The sequence below is a fragment of the Anolis carolinensis genome, chromosome 1 (genome assembly GCF_035594765.1).
Source record: "Anolis carolinensis isolate JA03-04 chromosome 1, rAnoCar3.1.pri, whole genome shotgun sequence".
Taxonomy (NCBI): Eukaryota; Metazoa; Chordata; class Lepidosauria; order Squamata; family Dactyloidae; genus Anolis; species Anolis carolinensis.
This window is the reverse complement of record NC_085841.1, coordinates 131110912-131129789: the sequence shown is the minus strand read 5'-3', so window position 1 is coordinate 131129789 and position 18878 is coordinate 131110912. Positions and strand designations below refer to the sequence as shown.

The 18878-nt window shown below is 36.9% G+C and overlaps 1 protein-coding gene across 26 annotated transcripts in view; it reads right to left on the bottom strand.

The window, feature by feature from the left end:
• Positions 1-18878, bottom strand: part of dst (dystonin) — a 448648-nt gene that overhangs the window by 171794 nt on the left and 257976 nt on the right. For 19 of the 26 annotated variants that reach the window (XM_062982326.1, XM_062982385.1, XM_062982334.1 and 16 more), the window contains 7 exons: positions 18499-18677; positions 18032-18170; positions 13742-13935; positions 9770-9932; positions 8657-8740; positions 8118-8225; positions 6091-6189 (listed from right to left, as the gene is read on the bottom strand). In XM_062982326.1, coding sequence (XP_062838396.1) covers positions 6091-6189; positions 8118-8225; positions 8657-8740; positions 9770-9932; positions 13742-13935; positions 18032-18170; positions 18499-18677 — 966 coding nt within the window. Of the gene's footprint in view, positions 1-667; positions 3314-3430; positions 6062-6090; positions 6190-8117; positions 8226-8656; positions 8741-9769; positions 9933-13741; positions 13936-18031; positions 18171-18498; positions 18678-18878 lie in introns of those variants that run through there. The other 7 variants (XM_062982310.1, XM_062982316.1, XM_062982439.1 and 4 more) reach the window with 2 other exon arrangements.

Here is an 18878-nt window from a genome sequence, read left to right as displayed (position 1 = left end):
GAATGCCTATTTTCTTAAGTATGCAATTTGTCTAATAAAAATTCAAATAGTTCAATGGAATTGCAGCCAAATCAGAGTTAATTAAAAATAAGGAAAACTCAGTATATTCTGAGGAATACTTGTCTAAAGTGGAAAAATTTCAAAAATCATCCTGAAGGCTGGGCATATTCCATAGCTATCCATTATCAAAAGATAGGGGGAAAGGGTGGGATAAGTGACTGGAAAAGAATGTTTCAAACAGGAGCTGTTTTTTGAGAATATACAGCTATATGTTGCTGCAGGAATCACTTGTAAATATGTCATACAAATCTGGTCATCTTGATTTGTGCACATCTATATATGTGTAATGCAATTTCAATGATAACCTTTGGGCTATATGTCATTGTTCTTTAGTTCATGGGCAACAGCTCAAACCTATCATGCTCATCTACTGTAAAGTTCACATGGTAAATACTTAAGCCAGTCTGTAACACTCAAGTCACAACATCATAAGTAGTAGGATCTAACTATTCTGAAAATGCCTTCAAGGGACAACATATTGTCAAGTATTTAAAATACTATTTTATCAGGTAAGATGAAAACAAAAAAATGAACAAAAAAGCATCAAAAAATATTAAAGGACAGAAAGCTGGAGGGAAAGACTTCAGTATTAAGTTGGAGAATGTACCTCCAAAGGATGCCGATGTTTCCCTAATCCCAATTCATAACCGTCTTCATGTCTTGAACTGAGGAATTTGCTGTCTCCTGCGAGAGGGTTGTTCTTATCAATGGTTATCTCAAGCTGTGTACTTGTCTGAGAAACATATTCAGCATAGGATTGTTGGCTCACTCCATTTTCTAGTGAGTTTGTTATTCCAGACAGTTGATATGACTTCTCTCGTGGCAATGAGCCGGTAGTAACGAGCTGTTCAGTTTTACAACCTGGAGTACTAATCTCAATTTGCCGTCTTCTTAATAAAGGAGAGGTCGTAGTACACAAGTTATGTTTCTCAAACTCTCTTGGGGAAGTATCTCCCATGTAACTAAATCCATTTCCTTTCCAACCAAAGTCTAACTGTATGTTCTTTTTGTTGATCTCATTCTGAAACATACGTAACTGATTGCAGTGCTCTCTTTTCTGCATATCTATTTGGTGTTTCAAGTTCTCTATTGTACGTTTCTGAATATGTAATTCTTCTTCAAGCTTGCGGTACTTATGCAAATATTCAGTTTCTGCATGCTTTCCTTGTTGTAGTTGCTCACGACATTTCTGAAGTCTGTCTTGCAGATCTTCAATTTGAATCTTATACATCCTGATATTTTCCTGAGTCATGTGCCTTTCTTGCTGCAGAGTAATGCATTCCATCCTTATTCCAGATATGTCATTTTCGGCAATGTTGTGGGATTCCAAGAGCTTTTCAAATTTCTTCTTAAACTCTTCTGCAGAATGTTTAAACTTAATTGACTCTTCTTGAAGCAAGGCTATCTTTTTGCGTGCCATCTGTTCATCCAAAGTCTTCTGATGGAAATCATCTTGCTGTTTCTTCATCTTGCTATTCAGTTCCTGAATATAAGCTTGCTGCTGTTGAATTTTCTGCTCACACATCTTTATTTCCATAGTACATGTATTCAGCTGGCTACTTAAATTCCTTACTTCCATCTCAGCATTCATGTTGTAAGCATTCTCCCTATCACATTTCTGTTTAAAATCATTGGCCAAATCTTTTGTCTTTATTAACTCATCTTCCAGTCTCTTGATTTTATCCAAATGTTCTTGTTCAATTATTATCTGTTTGTGCAGTTCTTCATTTGTGACACGTAGCTGCTCTTTGAAGCTCTCGATCAAAGATTTTAATTCATCATTTTTCCTGTCAATAATTTGTCTCTCAACAACTACCTTCTCTGACTCAGTCCGCACTTCAGTCATCATTATTTTGGTTTCACTATTCAATCTGTTAAGCTCTTCAACCTTCTGCTTTAATTTCTCTACCATGTGCTTACTATCAGCTAAATCATCTTTCAACCTTTGGATATTAAACTGGCTTTCTTTTTCTTCTCTTGTCTTTTGAAGCAATTGTTCTTGCATCTTTCTAAACTGTTCTTGCAGGTTGCTTGCTTCCCCTCTAAATGAAATAGTTCTCTGTTCAGCAACCATTTTTTCTTGCTGGAGAGAACTGATTTGCACATTTAATTGTTGAATAGTAATCTCATTCTGTGTGTGTGTTCTAGCCAGCTCTTCCAGCTCCCTCTTTAACTGTACCTTTTCTTTCTGAAGTGACTTCAGTTCTTCTTGATATTTCATATTTATTTTTTTGAGATCCATGACCTCTTGCATTACCTTTTCAGCTTTGCATGTGGTCTTCTGCAGTTGCCTATCAAGTTCTTTCAGCTGCTCCAAGTATCCTTGCTCTACCAGTTCTTTCTGATCCATCTCTATCTTAAGATACCTGAGAGAATTATTAGCCTCATCTAGTTTTTCTTTTAGTAAGCGAGCCTTTTCTTCAGAGGATGCATTTTGCAGTTCAAGTTCATTCAGCTCATATTTTAAATCTTTAATTATTTTTTCAGACTTTTTCTTGGCAAACGTTAGCTCATCAACCAGTTGCTGGTATTCATCTATAGTCTTTATTTCCTGCTTTTCTCTAAAAATGTCTGTGCCTGTTACTAGGGTTTCTCTTCCTATTAAAGTAATTTGCCTTCTAACCTCTGTTATTTCCTTTTCTCTGAATTTGCTCTTCCCTAGACTACCTTGCAACTCAAGGTCCCGTTCCATTTCCTTAATTAGTTTCATAAGCTTTTCCTCTTCTGCAGTTTTCTTCTTCAGCTCTTCCATTAATGCTTTCTTTTGCTGCTCCAAGTCTTGGAGATTGGTGTCTTTCTTTCTTAAGTGATCTTCAAAAGTCTTTCTAACCCTGTCACTGTCCTCTAACTGAATTCTGAAAGCTCTGAGGTTTTCTTCAACAATGGTTCTTTGAGCCTCAGCTTTCAAGGTGAGCTGTTTCACACGTTCCAATTCCTCCTCTGCAGCTTCCTTCTCCTGAACAACATCATCCAGTTCTATGCGGTATCGTTTTGTCTCTTGTTCAGCCTTGCTTTTCTGAAGAGAAATCTCCTCTATTTTCTTTTGCAGTCTCTTCATTTCTTTTTCTGCCTCTTCCTTTGCTTTTGGGAGTTCTTCTTCCAGCTGGAACTTCTGTCTCCTCAATTCTGCTAACATCTCCTCGAGTTCATTTATCCTTTCCATAAGTTTCCGATTCTCATTCACTACTGCTTTTTGTTGCTGTTCCAGATCAGAATATTCCACACGGACAAGTGCTTCCTTATTCTTTAGGTTCTGCCGGAGGGAGGGGGAATAAGACACAAGAAGCATTACAACATATTCTTTCTCAATAAAGGTAAATAAGAAATTAGAAATAGATTGCAATTTTAATGCATGGGTGCAGATACTTACAAACTGCAGCTACAGCATCTCAGCAGAACAGATCAAGTGCTTCCCACCACCACAACCGTCACCTTCAGAAAGCCACCACTAGTTAGAGCAAAGAGAAAGCTGCACAAAGGGATTCACCAAATGAAGTCCTACAGAAGAATGCCTTGATTCACAAAACAACAGCGGTTTCATGTACTGAAGATAATGCCCAGAAGCTTGCTTGCATGTGACCTTGCTACAGTTATAAAAGAAGTTGTCAGTAAAAGATACCATGCAAGAATAGAGCACTTCCGATATTTATGTTGAATTGAGACAAAGAGTGACATGGATTTATAAAACAAAGGATTGCTCATGTCCTTCCAGAATAATAACTATTCAGACTATTATAATAAGGTCTCATTCTGACTCTTTCTTGAACATAGAACAAAAATAAGACTTATGTCCTTCTAAAATAAAAGGAAGCAGATTTTTAGAACTATATTTTGTTGTAATACTCTAATTCACAACAATGCTATAACTATTGGTTGTGTTTTTCCTACATGATCTAATCAAATTAATTCTAATAGAAACACCCACCCTGCAGTTTCATATGATGTCATGTTTGAACAAATCTCTCAAGATGGTAATGCAACATGTAGGACCCCAGTGGTGGATTGTCTCCTAATTGGGAGTTCTGATCAACACTAGTGTTAATTTCTTTCCAACACCAAATCAAGACATAGATTTAATTGAAGTCTTTGTGACATAATTAGTATAGCTGTTTATCAGCACACCTCCCTGAAATACCATTTAAAAAGGTGAAATGTGTGTGTTTCAATCAATCAAATTTGGGACAAGATCTTCGGAAAAATATTAAAATTTCACAGTGAGAATTCTACTTGTACTTCATTCATCCTGATGGGCAGCATAGATCAGAGATAACATTGTGGATGGGATCAAGACTTTGTCATATTGAAAGTACATCAACAAAATTAATGCAATTTATTTTAGCTATGACTATTCAAAACCAATTCAGTTTAGTTGATCTCCTTCAAGTGTAACTAATTCTGAATTCAACCCATTGACAGATGAAATAAAATTTAGACAAATCAATTCCCCTGCCCCATAAAATAAGTTAATTACATTTAATCATAATTAGGAGTAATTTTGTAATCATACTCATTTGTATAACATTGATTTGATTTGATCTGAATTTGAATGTAACTTGTATACCTCTTTTTTCTGTTCTCTCTTCCTTTTGGCCTGTCCTTTCTTGTTCACCGTTGCTTCCAAGAGTAGTTCATCAGTTCCTATGCTTACATATTTTGTCTTCCTTAAATACTTTCAATCTAAGATCATTACTTTCTTTGAGTAGCTTTGACCTACTTGTGTTGTGAACTTTAAATAAAATCTTTATTGAACTAGGTTTAAAGTACAATGACACTTTTAACGCTGAACATTACAATGTTGTTTATAATAAAAAAGGAACATGTATCAAATAAATTTAACTAAACCTTTAGTAGCTTAGGATCCAAAAGTCAGCTCAGCATTGGCAACCAAAGTTATTTGTGTTTAGTTACACTTGTCTGTCTTTTTCTTTCTTTTGTCTGAATCCTGAGGTTGTTGACTAGCTACCTTTCTCAGGACAGTTCACTCTTCTACCAACAGTGCTGATATAAATGTACATCTACAGTAGGTATTATTAATCCTCATCTTTCCAGTGTCATAGACACTTTTCCAGGATAGAAACAACTAGTAAAAAAATTCCTTTTTTGTAACAAAGATATATTTCATTCTCTACATTTTTTGTGTGAACACGAATGAACAGTATGAGTAAACCAAAGAGACTGTTCTATGGCAAATCCATTGGTAAGATTTTCATGTTTCATGGTCAATTAATTTGAACTTGAGACTAATTATCCCTCTCTTATTATGCTTTAACTACTGGACAAAATTATATCACTATTATTTGAATATAAAAATTCTGAATCCACACTTTTCTTTTAATCCATACAGGGTTTTTTTTTACTTTGTATAAACTAAATTTCTATTATGTTTCATTTAGAAACTAAATATCCATTTAGGTTAGAAGCATTCATTTGCCTTGGATTCATACAGACCTTCTTTTGAGGCTGATGTTCTAAACTTATTTTTTCTAGAATTGTATTACATGATGTGTTCCTTTCCACCACAGATGAAGTTGCCCACCTGCCCAATGATACAGTAGTTTGAACGTAAAGGTGACTCACTGAATTCTCAAATGAAAACAGCAGAGATTCTAACTCCATTAACAGGTTGCAAGATTGGAAAGAAATGTGGAGAAGGAAAAGAGAAATTCTTGAAAGCAATGAAAGCTCACTATAGAAACCACACCAATAAATAAGTCCCTCCTGTAACTTTGAAGTTACAGTAGAAGTGAGGTATGAGACCAATTTCAATGGACCTTTACAGATTTTCTGTACCTTAGAGATTCTCATAAAGATCCAGGGTCTTGCAAAACAATGTTAGCAATAGCACCGTACAACCAATAAAGAACTCTGTGAAGTAAGCTAAGGAGTTTTCATGCCAGCTTTGTTAATGTGTTCATAATACAATACATGACCCCTATTAGAATCATACGTAACTCGAACCATGTACACATTAAGTTACAAGTCTATTTTTAGCCTGTTGTTTTATTGTTCTTGGACAATATTTTGACATACCTCTTCCTCCTCCAGCCTTTTCAGAGAATCGCCTGCAAACTTTATATACTGAGTCATCAGGGTCATCAAAGCTGTATAGCGTGTTCGTAAATCCATAAACTGAAGTAAAACACAAAGAATGGCACTGATCAGGCAGAATTAAAATGCATATGAAAGAGAAATGCACAATGCATTCTGGGGTGTGGGAGGAGATGCAGGAGAGCCAAGCCCAGACTTCAGCAATGCATTTGTGTGTTTTGTGAGTCATAATATATGAATTACAATAGAAGTATGCACCTAAGGAAAACAGATCCCTCGACTATTCAGTGTAACAAATAGGTGTTCACTAAATGGAGTTGACATTTCTCTGCTCTGGGAACAGCATGTATAGAAATGTTTTGAGGTATAAAAGATGATGGAATATTTATGGTTGAATGTACAACTATCAGAAATAAATATTTCTGTGCAATGTGATCATAATCACAGCTTAAGATCCTAACTCTGGTCAATATCATTTTTATTGAAAAAATATCTTTTTGATCTTCACATTTTAAGATGTACATCTTGGATATACAGTATTCCACAAACTACGGCCAGGGTCAAATAGCTCACTAAACAGATCATTCCATGAGCAGATTGACATTTTTATTACTCATTGAGGGAAGCAACATGTCCTCCTTGAGCAAGTTGTAGTCTTGCTTGTATACAAGAATGGGCATCTGGCCCCAACCACCCATTGTATTTGAGTGCATGTGCCAGTGAAGGTTAGGATGTGCCTTCTGGTAGAGGCCAGTTCTACAGAAAGGAACCTACTCTGTAATGGCTGGTTCTGCTCATTGGAGACAAGATCCTAAATATTCTGCATGCAAATCTTATGTTTACAAGTAAGCACCCCTTTCCCTTCTGAATCCTCAGTTATATGTCCACAAGACCCTTTGAAATCCAAATATACTCAAACACATGAAATTGTACACTGAATTAACTCCCAATGAGCGACATAAAACACAGAAGCATTAGCAACTTCTAAAAACCAATGTTAGGCAGTTAGAAATGTTATTAGATATATTGTGTAACAGAGGTATCTAGAGTAGTCCCACAGGACAAGAAGCGTAGGCAGTTGCTATTGTATTTGTTCACGTTTACACTAAACTTAAGTCATGAAGATTACTTTAAAATTTCACAAAGAAAAAAAAAGAACTTGAACTAATAAAAGCTTTATTCTAAGCTATATTCATAGAGTAGAAAGTATTATGCTTTGGGAAAGAAGAGCAAAAATGCCTGATTCTGGTGTTTTGATTGCAGTTCTCCCAGTGTAAGGGAGCTGCTAATGAATGCCAAGTTCATTAAAGGGAAAGTAGCTATTATTAACTAGTTTGCCAAGCATTGCCCCAACACTTCTTTTCAGCCTTTATCTGACATGTGTTAAATCTAGCTTATCTGTCCTTCTGTTGAACTATCACATTTTAAAATCATTTTTATTCAAGAAAAATACAAAACCAAACACATAAATAGGTATTTTAGATCTATAAAACTATGAAAACAACCATCTGCTAATTACTGAATCCCACAATTTATAAATGCCTCCACTGTTGTTGGGAGTGCCACATTTTAATACACCTATATTACTGTTGTTATAATTGTTATTATTAATCACTTGGGTGCAGGTATTAAGGAAATGGTTGATTGATTTGAATTTTTACATTGCACTTTAAATTTTTAATGTTTTGTTATATGAGCTGCCTTGTGACTGTTGTTGTTATTATTGTTATTATTAATCACTTGGGTGCAGGTATTAAGGAAATGGTTGATTGATTTGAATTTTTACATTGCACTTTACATTTTTAATGTTTTGTTATATGAGCTGCCTTGTGACTGTTGTTGTTATTATTGTTATTATTAATCACTTGGGTGCAGGTATTAAGGAAATGGTTGATTGATTTGAATTTTTACATTGCACTTTAAATTTTTAATGTTTTGTTATATGAGCTGCCTTGTGAAGATTTGATCCCCAAAAGTTGATCTGCAAATCAAGAAATAAACAAAACTACCTCCTGAATAATAAAATCGGAGGAACTCTGCATTCTTCGGCGTTTCACAGGAGATTTTTGCTGAGAGTCAACCATGGCTCTATATGTCATTGTCTGTAATTCATAGTCCTGTAGAAGACAAAATACAAATACAAAAGCTGTAAACTATTTGTTTTATGATAAAAATCTTTAGTTAGACAAGTTTTAGAACAAAAGGCTATAACGTTAGTGTAGTTTAGCTTCCTTGTGACCACTATTTAACTCACATTATCAGAGATCAAATGAGTTGAGACATTTAAATTTCTACTGTACTTGAATAAGCAGAGGGATTGAGTACTTAGAAATTGCCAAAAATGTTCCCTGATATCCATTTGTACAGAGTAATGGGAGTAGCTATGGATAAAGATGATATAGACTACAATGGTCTTCAAATATCACATAAACATTTCTTGTTTCTATATACAGATTGCTGTTTCAAGAATAGCAAAATGAATGTTGCCATTCCCTAAACAGAGCAATGCTCACATTTGTACAGTGAATCAGCAAAGACAGAGCTTTACCTTTACTGTAGTAGAATACTGCTCTGAGTACTTCTGACACTCATCTAATTTGTTCTGTTTCATCTCTATGTCAGCTATTAGCATCTGTAAAAGAACAAACACATGCTTTAATATATCACAATATCAATACAGCATTTTTGGCCATTTTATAGGCAGACATTTTCCTTATAAAGTATTCTTTTTCTCGACAAGGAAAAGAAATCAGGGGCCCCTATTAATACAAGGGTGGGAAACCTTTGAGAAACTATTGGATGGGAACTCCCAGCATTCCTCACTATTGACTATGCTGATCAGGGTGCTGGGACTTACAGTCTAACAACATCCCGAGAGCTATGTATTAATGAAAACATTATAAGAGATTTATTAACAACATAGATCTGTGTCAAAAATGTGTTCATACATTCCCATAGAACATTTAAAATGGCTTACTAGTTGAAATGAAGTCATTTCTGATTATCTGAGTTATTATTCCCATTGAACTAAGCTGGAGTGTAAAAAAGAGATTCCCAAGGTGGTGTCCCTTAAAATGCCCAGGAGTGCATGGAAAGAACAGCATTAAGGACAGTCCTCTTACTTTTTAAAGGCTGTAAAAGCCTTTTTCTTCCCAAAAACAGGAAGTAATCAGATGCTCACTTTTGAAAAATGTCCCACAGAGATTATGAAAAGGTGAATGGGTTCCCAAATAGACCCCCAGTTGCAATACAATGGATAACTGCACCCCCAATGTTGGGGTCATGAAAAATCCGGCAACAGGAAAAGGTTTCTGAACACTACCTTGACGTTTACAGAAATCTGCTAGTAACAACGCACAGTTATTACACTCTGCAGAAAATGTTTTCACTGTACTATGCAAAAATGAAAATCAGCCTGTTTAGCAAGCCAAAAAAATGCCGATTTGTTATCAGTAAATGTTTGATTGGTTACACCTATTTTATACACCTATATACGTGGAGTATGTAAAATATTTTCAGACAGAAAGGCATCATAAAAAATCAGAAAACATTTATGAAGCCCTGCTCTAAAAGGCTGCTATGCCCCCACCCTTACCTAAATCCATGGAAGTACATGAGCATTAATTAATTTATGTCCTAGAACAGAATCTCCATCTTGTACCTTCTGCTGGTTTAGTTGTTTAGCCAGGGCCCTGCTGTTCTGAGGCGGGTTTTCCTGAAACTTTTGCTGAGTTTCTTCAACTTGCTTAATCCAATTATCCAGTGCACCGTAAGTATCCCTGTAGTACTTCAGTGACTTATTGATCCCCTCTAAGTCATGCAATCTGAGTGATTTGGAAAGCAAACAGTTTCAGTGACAAAAATAATCAAGCAGTAATGATCAATTGAAGAAAATAGTAACAGTAGATATTTGCACAAGAGCCAGCGTGGTATAGTTATTTGAGCATTAAAGTAGGAATCAAGGAAACCAGGGTTCAAATCTCTGTTCAACCATGAAAATACACTGGGTGACCTTGGGCAAGTCCTACTCTCTCAGACTTAGGATGGATCTACACTGCTCTATATCCCAGAATCTTATCCTATATTATCTACTTTGAACTGGATTATATGAATCTCTACTCCCATAAAATCTGGAATAAGCAGATAATCTGGGATCAAATCCTTGGACATAGGGCCATGCAGAAGGGGCCTTAGAGCAGTGGTTCTCAACCTGTGGATCTCCAGGTGTTTTGGCCGACAACACCCTGAAATCCCAGACAGTTTACCAGCTGTTCAGATTTCTGGGAGTTGAAGGTCAAAACATCTGGGGACCCACAGGTTGAGAAGCACTTCCTTAGAGGAAGGCAATCCCTCTATGAATAAATCTAGGATATGGTCACCATGAGATGGAATCAACTTGAAGGCACATGACAACAACAAATATGTTTGCACAACATTTTCAACATTCCCATATGCTTTATCCATGCTATTTTCCAAACAACACTGAAAAAGAAGTAGACGCTATTATTTCTAATAGTGCAAAGGATGGATGGAAGTGATTGAGGCTGAGAATGGTCTCCCTAAAACCAACTCTGAAGTTGATGACCAGAACTGAAATCTGAAATTCCTATTATGGACCTTTTTAAAATTATTGATAAATACACAAATTTAGCACATAATACCATCATGAAACTTCCTTTTAAATGTCCCTAAAATCTGGAAAAGCATTTAAATGCTTCTGAACTCATTTTGTGAGGACAAACATTTGAAATGATTTATTCTCTCATTTCAGAATGAAATTAGCAAAGATTTGTGACTGTACTCTTTAAGATCAAGCCATAGGATGCTGTATTTTATGTACAGTAATTTAATATATTTGTTAAATGGTTATATTGGTTTTAACTGTATTTTTAATATTTTTATGTTTAATTCTATTTTAATATTTTTTTGTTTTAATTCACACATTGTCATGGCTTTTAATGTTAGCTGCTATGAGTCTTCTTTGGCTGAGAGAAAGTGGGGTATACTACTACTACTAATAATAATAATCTCAGATATTATACATTAGCTTACAAGTTGTACATTATCTGAAACCATAATGGGTTAGACATGATGTATTTCTAACATATAACAGATATTCAAATCTAAAAAGACTAACTTTATCATTTCAGACAGTGTACCTGATCTCGATGATCTTTTTAAAATTCTGCCTTATAGCAGGAGCCCACAATAGATGGAGATTTGGAGTTTTTCTTCAGCCCATAGCACTTTAGACCATCTCTTTAAAAAGCATCACTTCTTTGTGGAAGTATCCTGAAAAATCTTCATTCTGTTCCTGTATTTCAAATAGACTTTCCCCCCTTTCCATGTTTCTTAATTTCAAAGACCAGGTGCTGAGTATATCTGAAGTCAAGACATGGATGCTAAAGATCCAGTATATTTTAGACAACAGACACTGCTTGATGTGTCCACCAGAGGGCTGCCACCTCTCAGAAATTATTTTTACATCCAATTCTGAATGAATTATATGAATTTTTCCCTCATCTGTTTGCAGGTCTTTGCAAATCCTATATACATATAGATCCATGTCTGTATATCTGTAGCCATACATATACATTATTTTTATATATGAATTTACCCTCCTATGTTTGCAAGTCTCTGCAAATCCTATATAGATATAATTATGTCTGGATAGATATGAATATATTTTTACCTACCTATATATAGGGCTTGCAAATATTACAGAGGGGAAATGAACAAACAAATATATATAGACATGTCCAGATAGATATGAATATATATATATATATATATATATATATATATATAGAAAGAGAGAGAGAGAGAGAGAGAGAGAGAGCGCGCTTGCAAATATTGTAGGGGAAATGCACACACATATACACACACACAGAGGATTTGCAAACGTTTCAGGGGGAAATACATATGTGAAATTAGTATCTATAATTATCGATCTATATCTAGCTCTGCATTGTTTATGTAAGCATTGAATGTTTGCCTGTTACTATGTTGGCAGCTGGCCTGAGTCCCCATGGGGAGATAGGGTGGGATCCAAATGAAGTTTTTTATTATTATTATTATTATTATTATTATTATTATTATTATTATTATTAGGTTATTGTTGATACCATATTGTTTTGTTGCCCCTACTTTTCTACTTATAAAGCTAGTTTATTGTTTTTCTTTGAAATATGGTAAATATTCAAAAACATTTGACCTACTGATGCCTCGATTAATGTAATTTTATTGGTATCTATTTTTATTTTGAAATTTACCAGTAGCTGCTGCATTTCCCACCCTTGGCTTATACTCGAGTCAATAAGTTATCCCAGTTTTTTGTGGTAAAATTAGGTGCCTCGGCTTATATTTGGGTCAGCTTATATTCGAGTATATACAGTATTTAACTGCAAGACAATTTTAGGATAAGGCAGTGTCCACCGGGGAAAACTTATTATAAGACATGTGCTCAATTCTATGGGAAATCTCTCACAAATGCACAGTCACACATGTATGTATACAAATATATCTTCATGTGTTATCTGTATATATTTGCTCACATATCTTATTCACATACTCAGATACACATCTAAACCTTTATCTGCCATATGTTTCTGTATTAAATCAACCTCTTTGCATTGCATCTTTCAAATCTGAGTTAGAAAGAAAAATTATAGTAACTAAGTGTTGACAAAAGGTCCAGTGACTAGATTTATGGAGTTGTATATTTAGGCTTTTTGTAGCCAGCTAAATTTTGTTATCGTCTACTGATGTCACTGACAAGACATTGGCAGAGAACATTCTGTTTACACTTACAAGAGGCAGTCAACACAAAATCTGTTGCTTTTAACACTAAAGCATCTGAGTGTTGATCATCCACTGCCAGCAAAACAATTATGTTTGTCTTCCAAGCAAAGGAAAGTGTTTCAATTTGCCATAAATAATAAGAGCTAATGTGGACTGTAACAGGAATGTAAAACCTTTGCTTATTTCATTCTAATATATGTGTGTAGATTTTAAGAAGAGATTTATAGTTTCCCCTCTTTTTATGTTTTACATTTCATGTCTTCCCCCACAAAAGATATTTTCTGCAAAACATTTGGTGCTTGTTTTTGCAAATGTCTAAAATTGGAAAAAAAAACCCTGCTATTAAACTCTTGTTTCAATAGTTACCTGTTATCATTGAAGCTGAAAGAAATGGCAGAATGTAAACCTATCCATAAAAGGCTGCTGCTGTGAACCCAATGTCTAAATCTAAGATCCTTCTCGGCCTCTCTGAATCTAAATGATTTTATAAGATATGCAGAACATGCTCTTCTATAGGTGCATCCTTCTGTATCATTCAGATAATGTGTCCATCAAGGAACTATATCACCGGCCCTGCTCACAATACTGCTTCACTTGTATATTATAGGGATAGTATTGGATAAAGTCAAAGGGAAACACAGTATACCACACTACTTGTTAAGTGTTCATTGGCTCACATCTGTTAATATCCCTCCCAAATCACTCTTTGCAGTCAAATTGTACATTGTACAGTATGGCCCCTGTATCTTCGGGGCAAAGGTTCCAAGATCCTTCTTTTCCACTCCCATGAAATGTTTCATTATGTTGTTTAGGTAGAGAGAGTTGTACTGACCTGTTTTCAATCTGGGAATGAACATTTTGCCACCTCTCAGTCAACTGATCTGCTTTCTCTTTGTGCCAGTCTAAGTCAAGATCACGTTCCTTGTGAGTTTTAAACATCTGATCACTAATTGCTTTGGCCTTCTGGAGCTCATCTTCTAGAGAATGGAACACTTCTCTTTTTTCATCAACCTCTGATCTCCATTGCTAATAATTAAAATGCATGGCAAATCAGACATAATATTGTGTTTCTTCAAATATTGTGTCCTACCCTCCCCCAGCCCAAAACCCTCCAGCAAGCCACACCATCCCCACCACCCCCAGTTTCTTTCATTTATATGCTGACTTTTTCCCAAAATGGGACCCAAGTCATCTCCTAATTAAAGAAACCTTAGCAACATTTTAAAAACAGTTTAAATTCCCCACATTAAACAGCAAAACCATGTAAAAGACATACAAAAGTTTTTAAATAAATAAAGCACAGGTCCCAACAAGAAGTTTTTCTGCTTAAACATTAAGGTAAAGGTAAAGGTTTCCCCTGACGTTAAGTCCAGTCATGTCTGACTCTGGGGGTTGGTGCTCATCTCCATTTCTAAGCCGAAGAGCCAGCGTTGTCCATTGACTCCTCCAAGGTCATGTGGCCGGCATGGCTGCATGGAGCGCCATTACCTTCCCGCTGGAGCGGTACCTATTGATCTACTCACATTTGCATGTTTTCGAACTGCTACTGTGTTTCCCTGAAAATAAGACAGTGTCTTATATTAATTTTTGCTCCCAAAGAGATGCTAGGTCTTATTTTCAGGGGATGTCTTAATTTTCCATGAAGAAGAATTCACTTTTATTGTTGAACAAAAGAAATGAACATTTATTATATACTGTACAGTAGATATCATCACATACCAGCATAACCAGATAAACTGTGAATCCTATCAAGAATTTCTTGTTACTACCATTATTTTCATGTACAGCAATCTATGGTATGTATATTTACCAATCCTGCATGCTCTGGTGTTCTGTTTGTCAGGCATAATTCCAAACAAAAACTTTGCTAGGTCTTACTTTTAGGGGAGACCTTATATTTAGCAATTCAGCAAAATCTCTACTAGGTCTTATTTTCTGGGGATGTCTTATTTTCGGGGAAACAGGGTAGGTAGGTTGGCAGAAGCTGGGGCTAACAGTGGGGGCTCATTCCGCTCCCTGGATTCAAACCTGCGACCTTTTGGTCCGCAAGTTCAGCAGCTCAGCGCTTTAACACACTGCGCCACCGGAGGCCCCTTAAACATTAAAAGTCTGCTTAAAAAGCGCCTTGCTTACCAGTGAAAGGGAAGCAGAGAAGGGGGGCAGCCTAGCCTCTCATGGAAGGGATTCCAGTGGGTGGGAGCATGTTCTCACCAAGCGAGCCTCTCGTGGTTGCAAGTTTGGGAGAAAGCCTTGCCCTGTAATTCTTCAAATTCTTGGCGAGTCCATATGGGAAGATGCAATCTTTTAGATAGGTTGGGTTTTATACGTCATAACCAGCATTTTAAAATGTGTCCTGAAAGCTATTTTAACAAAGGAGTTATGTGCTCCCTAAAATTGGCCCCAATCAGTATTCTGGCCATACTGTTTTAGAACTGTGAAGCTTTCAAACAGCTTTCAAAGGCAGCTTCACATAGAATGTGTTATAATAGTCCAAACTGGATGTAATCAAGGCATTGACACCATGGCCAGATTTAATACTTCAAAGAATGGGCACAGTTGGCGGAGATGCACTCCTGGTCAATGCTGAAACTTGGGTATCCAGGCTTAGAGTGAAGTCCAAAGAGATGTGAGCAAGAAATTTCAAGAGGAGTGTAACCCCATTTGGTAGAGACAGAATCCTTATTCCTGGATCTACCTTTCAGGATCACCTGTCTTGTCAGGATTAAGTTTCAATTTTTTTGCACCAATCCAATTCATTACTGATAAAAGATACTGGTTCAATATCAAAACGTGGAGCCCCTGGTGGAGTAGTGGGTTAAAGCCTTGTGACTTGAAAGTTGGGCTGCTGATCTGCAAGCTGCCAGGTTCGAATCCCACCCAGGGAGAGCGTGGATGAGCTCCCTCTATCAGCTCCAGCTCCATGAGGGGACATGAGAGAAGCTTCCCACAAGGATGGTAAAACATCAAAACATCCAGGCGTCCCCTGGGCAACGTCCTTGCAGACGGCCAATTCTCTCACTCCAGAAGTGACTTGCAGTTTCCCAAGTCGCTCCTGACACAGAAAAAAAAGACAGCTTTCTTGGAATCAGATGGGGCAGAGAAACAAAGTTGGGTGTTATAAACATACTGGGGGCATTGAATCCCAAAGCTCCAGATGACCTCTCCTAGTTGTTGTTTATTCATTCCATCGCTTCTGACTCTTCGTGACCTCGTGCACCAGCCACGCCAGAGCTCCCTGTCATCCGTGGACACCCCCAGCTCCTTCAAGGTCAAGCTAGTCACTTTAAGGATACCATTCATCCATCCATCTTGCCTGTGGCCGGACCCTCTTCCTTTTTTCTTCCATCCTCTCCTAGCAGTTTCATGTGAATATTAAACAGCATGGGGAACAAAATGGAACCCTAAGGGGCCCCATGCAAATGTGAGTAGATCAATAGGTACTGCTCCAGCTGGAAGGTAACGGTGCTCCATGCAGTCATGCCGGCCACATGATCTTGGAGGTGTCTATGCAAGCTCTTTGGCTTAATAATGGAGATGGGCACCAACCCTCAGAGTCAGACACAACTAGTCTTAATGTCAGGGGAAAACCTTTACCATTACCTTAAGGAGCCGTACTATAGAAGTGCCCCAGAAGCACTTTTTAATTTCATCTCTTCAAAAAGGACCAGAACAACTGAGGAACAGTGCCCCAAATCTCATCCCAGAAAGGCAGCCCAGAAGGATACCATGATCAATACCATTGAAAGGTGCTGAGAATTTCTGCACAGCCATCAGGGCCACTCTACTCACAGTTAATAGCTGAGCTGATGATAGCAGTTAAGACCTGCAGTTCAACAGGACTATACCATTATATGAGTCTACACTGGCTATATATTACTAAATAGTTGTATCACGTCCACATATATGACCTGTCAAAAAGCCCAACTATTCCGTAAAATGTTCATTTTTATACATAATTCATTTTAATATAATTCTATTAAAATTCCATTGGTATGGAATTTGCCCTTCCCTTTCAAATCTATCTGCAGAACAAACACAGCACAACTACATTTCCTGGAGGAGTTTGGGGGATTGACTCTACATGGTGGAAGTTGTAGTTCACCCTACATGAAGTCAGAGCACTGTGACTCCTACTGGGGAATGTAGAGGAGTTGTAGTTCACTACATCCAGAATGCTATGAGCCCAAACAATGATGGCTCTGGGCCAAACTTGCCATACATACCTGATATGCCCAGATTTGAACTGGTGGGTTTTGAGGGGAATTGGCCTGGAGTCGTAGGTACTGGGATTTATAGTTCACCTGCAATGAATGAGCACTTCGAACCCCACCGATGATGGACCAGGACCAAACTTGGCACACAGAGCCCCCATAACCAATAGTTTGGAGGGAAAAAGAGTTATAGTTCACCTGCATCCAGAGAAACTGGCTCACACCAACAATGGACCGGGACTAAACTTCGCACAGAGAAGGCGCATGACCAACTGAACATACTGCAGGGGTTTGGGGGAATGGGCCTTGATTCTGGGAGTTGTAATTCACCCGCATCCAAAGAGCACTGAACCCAGGCAACGACGGATCTGGACCACACTTGGTACACAGACCCAAAATAGCCAACTTTGAATATTGGCAGGTTTGGGGAGGATGGACTCACGATTCTGGGAATTGTAGTTCACCCACTCCAAACAGAATACATAACATTTAAAGACAAATTATGCCTTTTTCAAATGACCCGGGCACCGCCGGGTCCCCAAGCTAATTATGAAATAAACCACAGTGGACTGAACTGGAACTATTTATACAGTTACTTGGCAAACTTAACTATTATTATTTTCCCCGACCAGACTAATATTCTTTTCCTCCCTTCTCCACAAAAAGGCAAATCAAGCATAGTGGCCTGAGTCTGCTAATGGGATTGAACTTTTTTCTTCTGTCCTCTTCTGCAAACTTCTGTTCTATTTGGACAGTCTCTATCATGACTTCTGGAACAAACTTGGGGGTTGCAAAGAGTCTGCACAAAGAAGGGGATGGAAGCAGCTAATTTATTAGACTCTCATGTTTGATCTTATTATATTGCTAACATATAGAGATTCATTTACCTCTTTTGAGACACGTCATCCTACCTTTAAAGTAGCCATCAGGCTCTCTATATTACTTTTGTCAGCCATTAATGGATCTTCTTCACACAATTTAGTCTCATACAATTTCACTAAGGCTTCAGCTCCTTGGGTGTTTTTGAGAACCAAATTTACAGTTTTTAACCTGAAACATAGGAACATATTCTAAACACCTTTCAAAACACATTCAGTTCTTTCAAAAATGCATTTCAGTACTTGTTTAATTAGGATCATTCTTGTATTTATAAATTTTAAAAAAATGTATCTCACTTTTCAATTCGATGTTTTTAAAACAGCTTTAACATTAGCATCTATAATCTTATTGAATATAAGGTATTTTAAAATAATATATGCTAGAATCTCTTCTTTCTCCTTCTTATACACTAATAAATATCCCACATTGTATCAAATCTCACCACAAAATGATGGCAATGAAATGCAATAAGCTCTGAGGGGCTTGATAGTAGACTTACTTTTCTATGTAAATGGAAGACATGGAGTAAACCTGATTCATATTTTGAATCAGTAGGTTAAGCTCTGATCTCAAAGTAGGGACTGAGGGTGAACCACTGGCTTGATTAAAAAAATCATCGCATTTGTCTGTGATTGTTTCCAAATCCTCTTTGAGTCGCTCTAGCTCCTTCTTTAGTTTCTGGCAAAACAAAATATGAGAGGTTACATCTGTAGCAGAGAGTTCTCAAATTGTCCTAATAAGCTTCCTATTACACTATGTAACAACATTTGAGAGGTTAAAGATATACAGCAAGAAGTGAAGGATATTCAAAAAGAAAATTTAGATCTCGCTAGGGCACAAGAAGAAAATCAATTATAAAATTAACAAATTAGAGGAGAC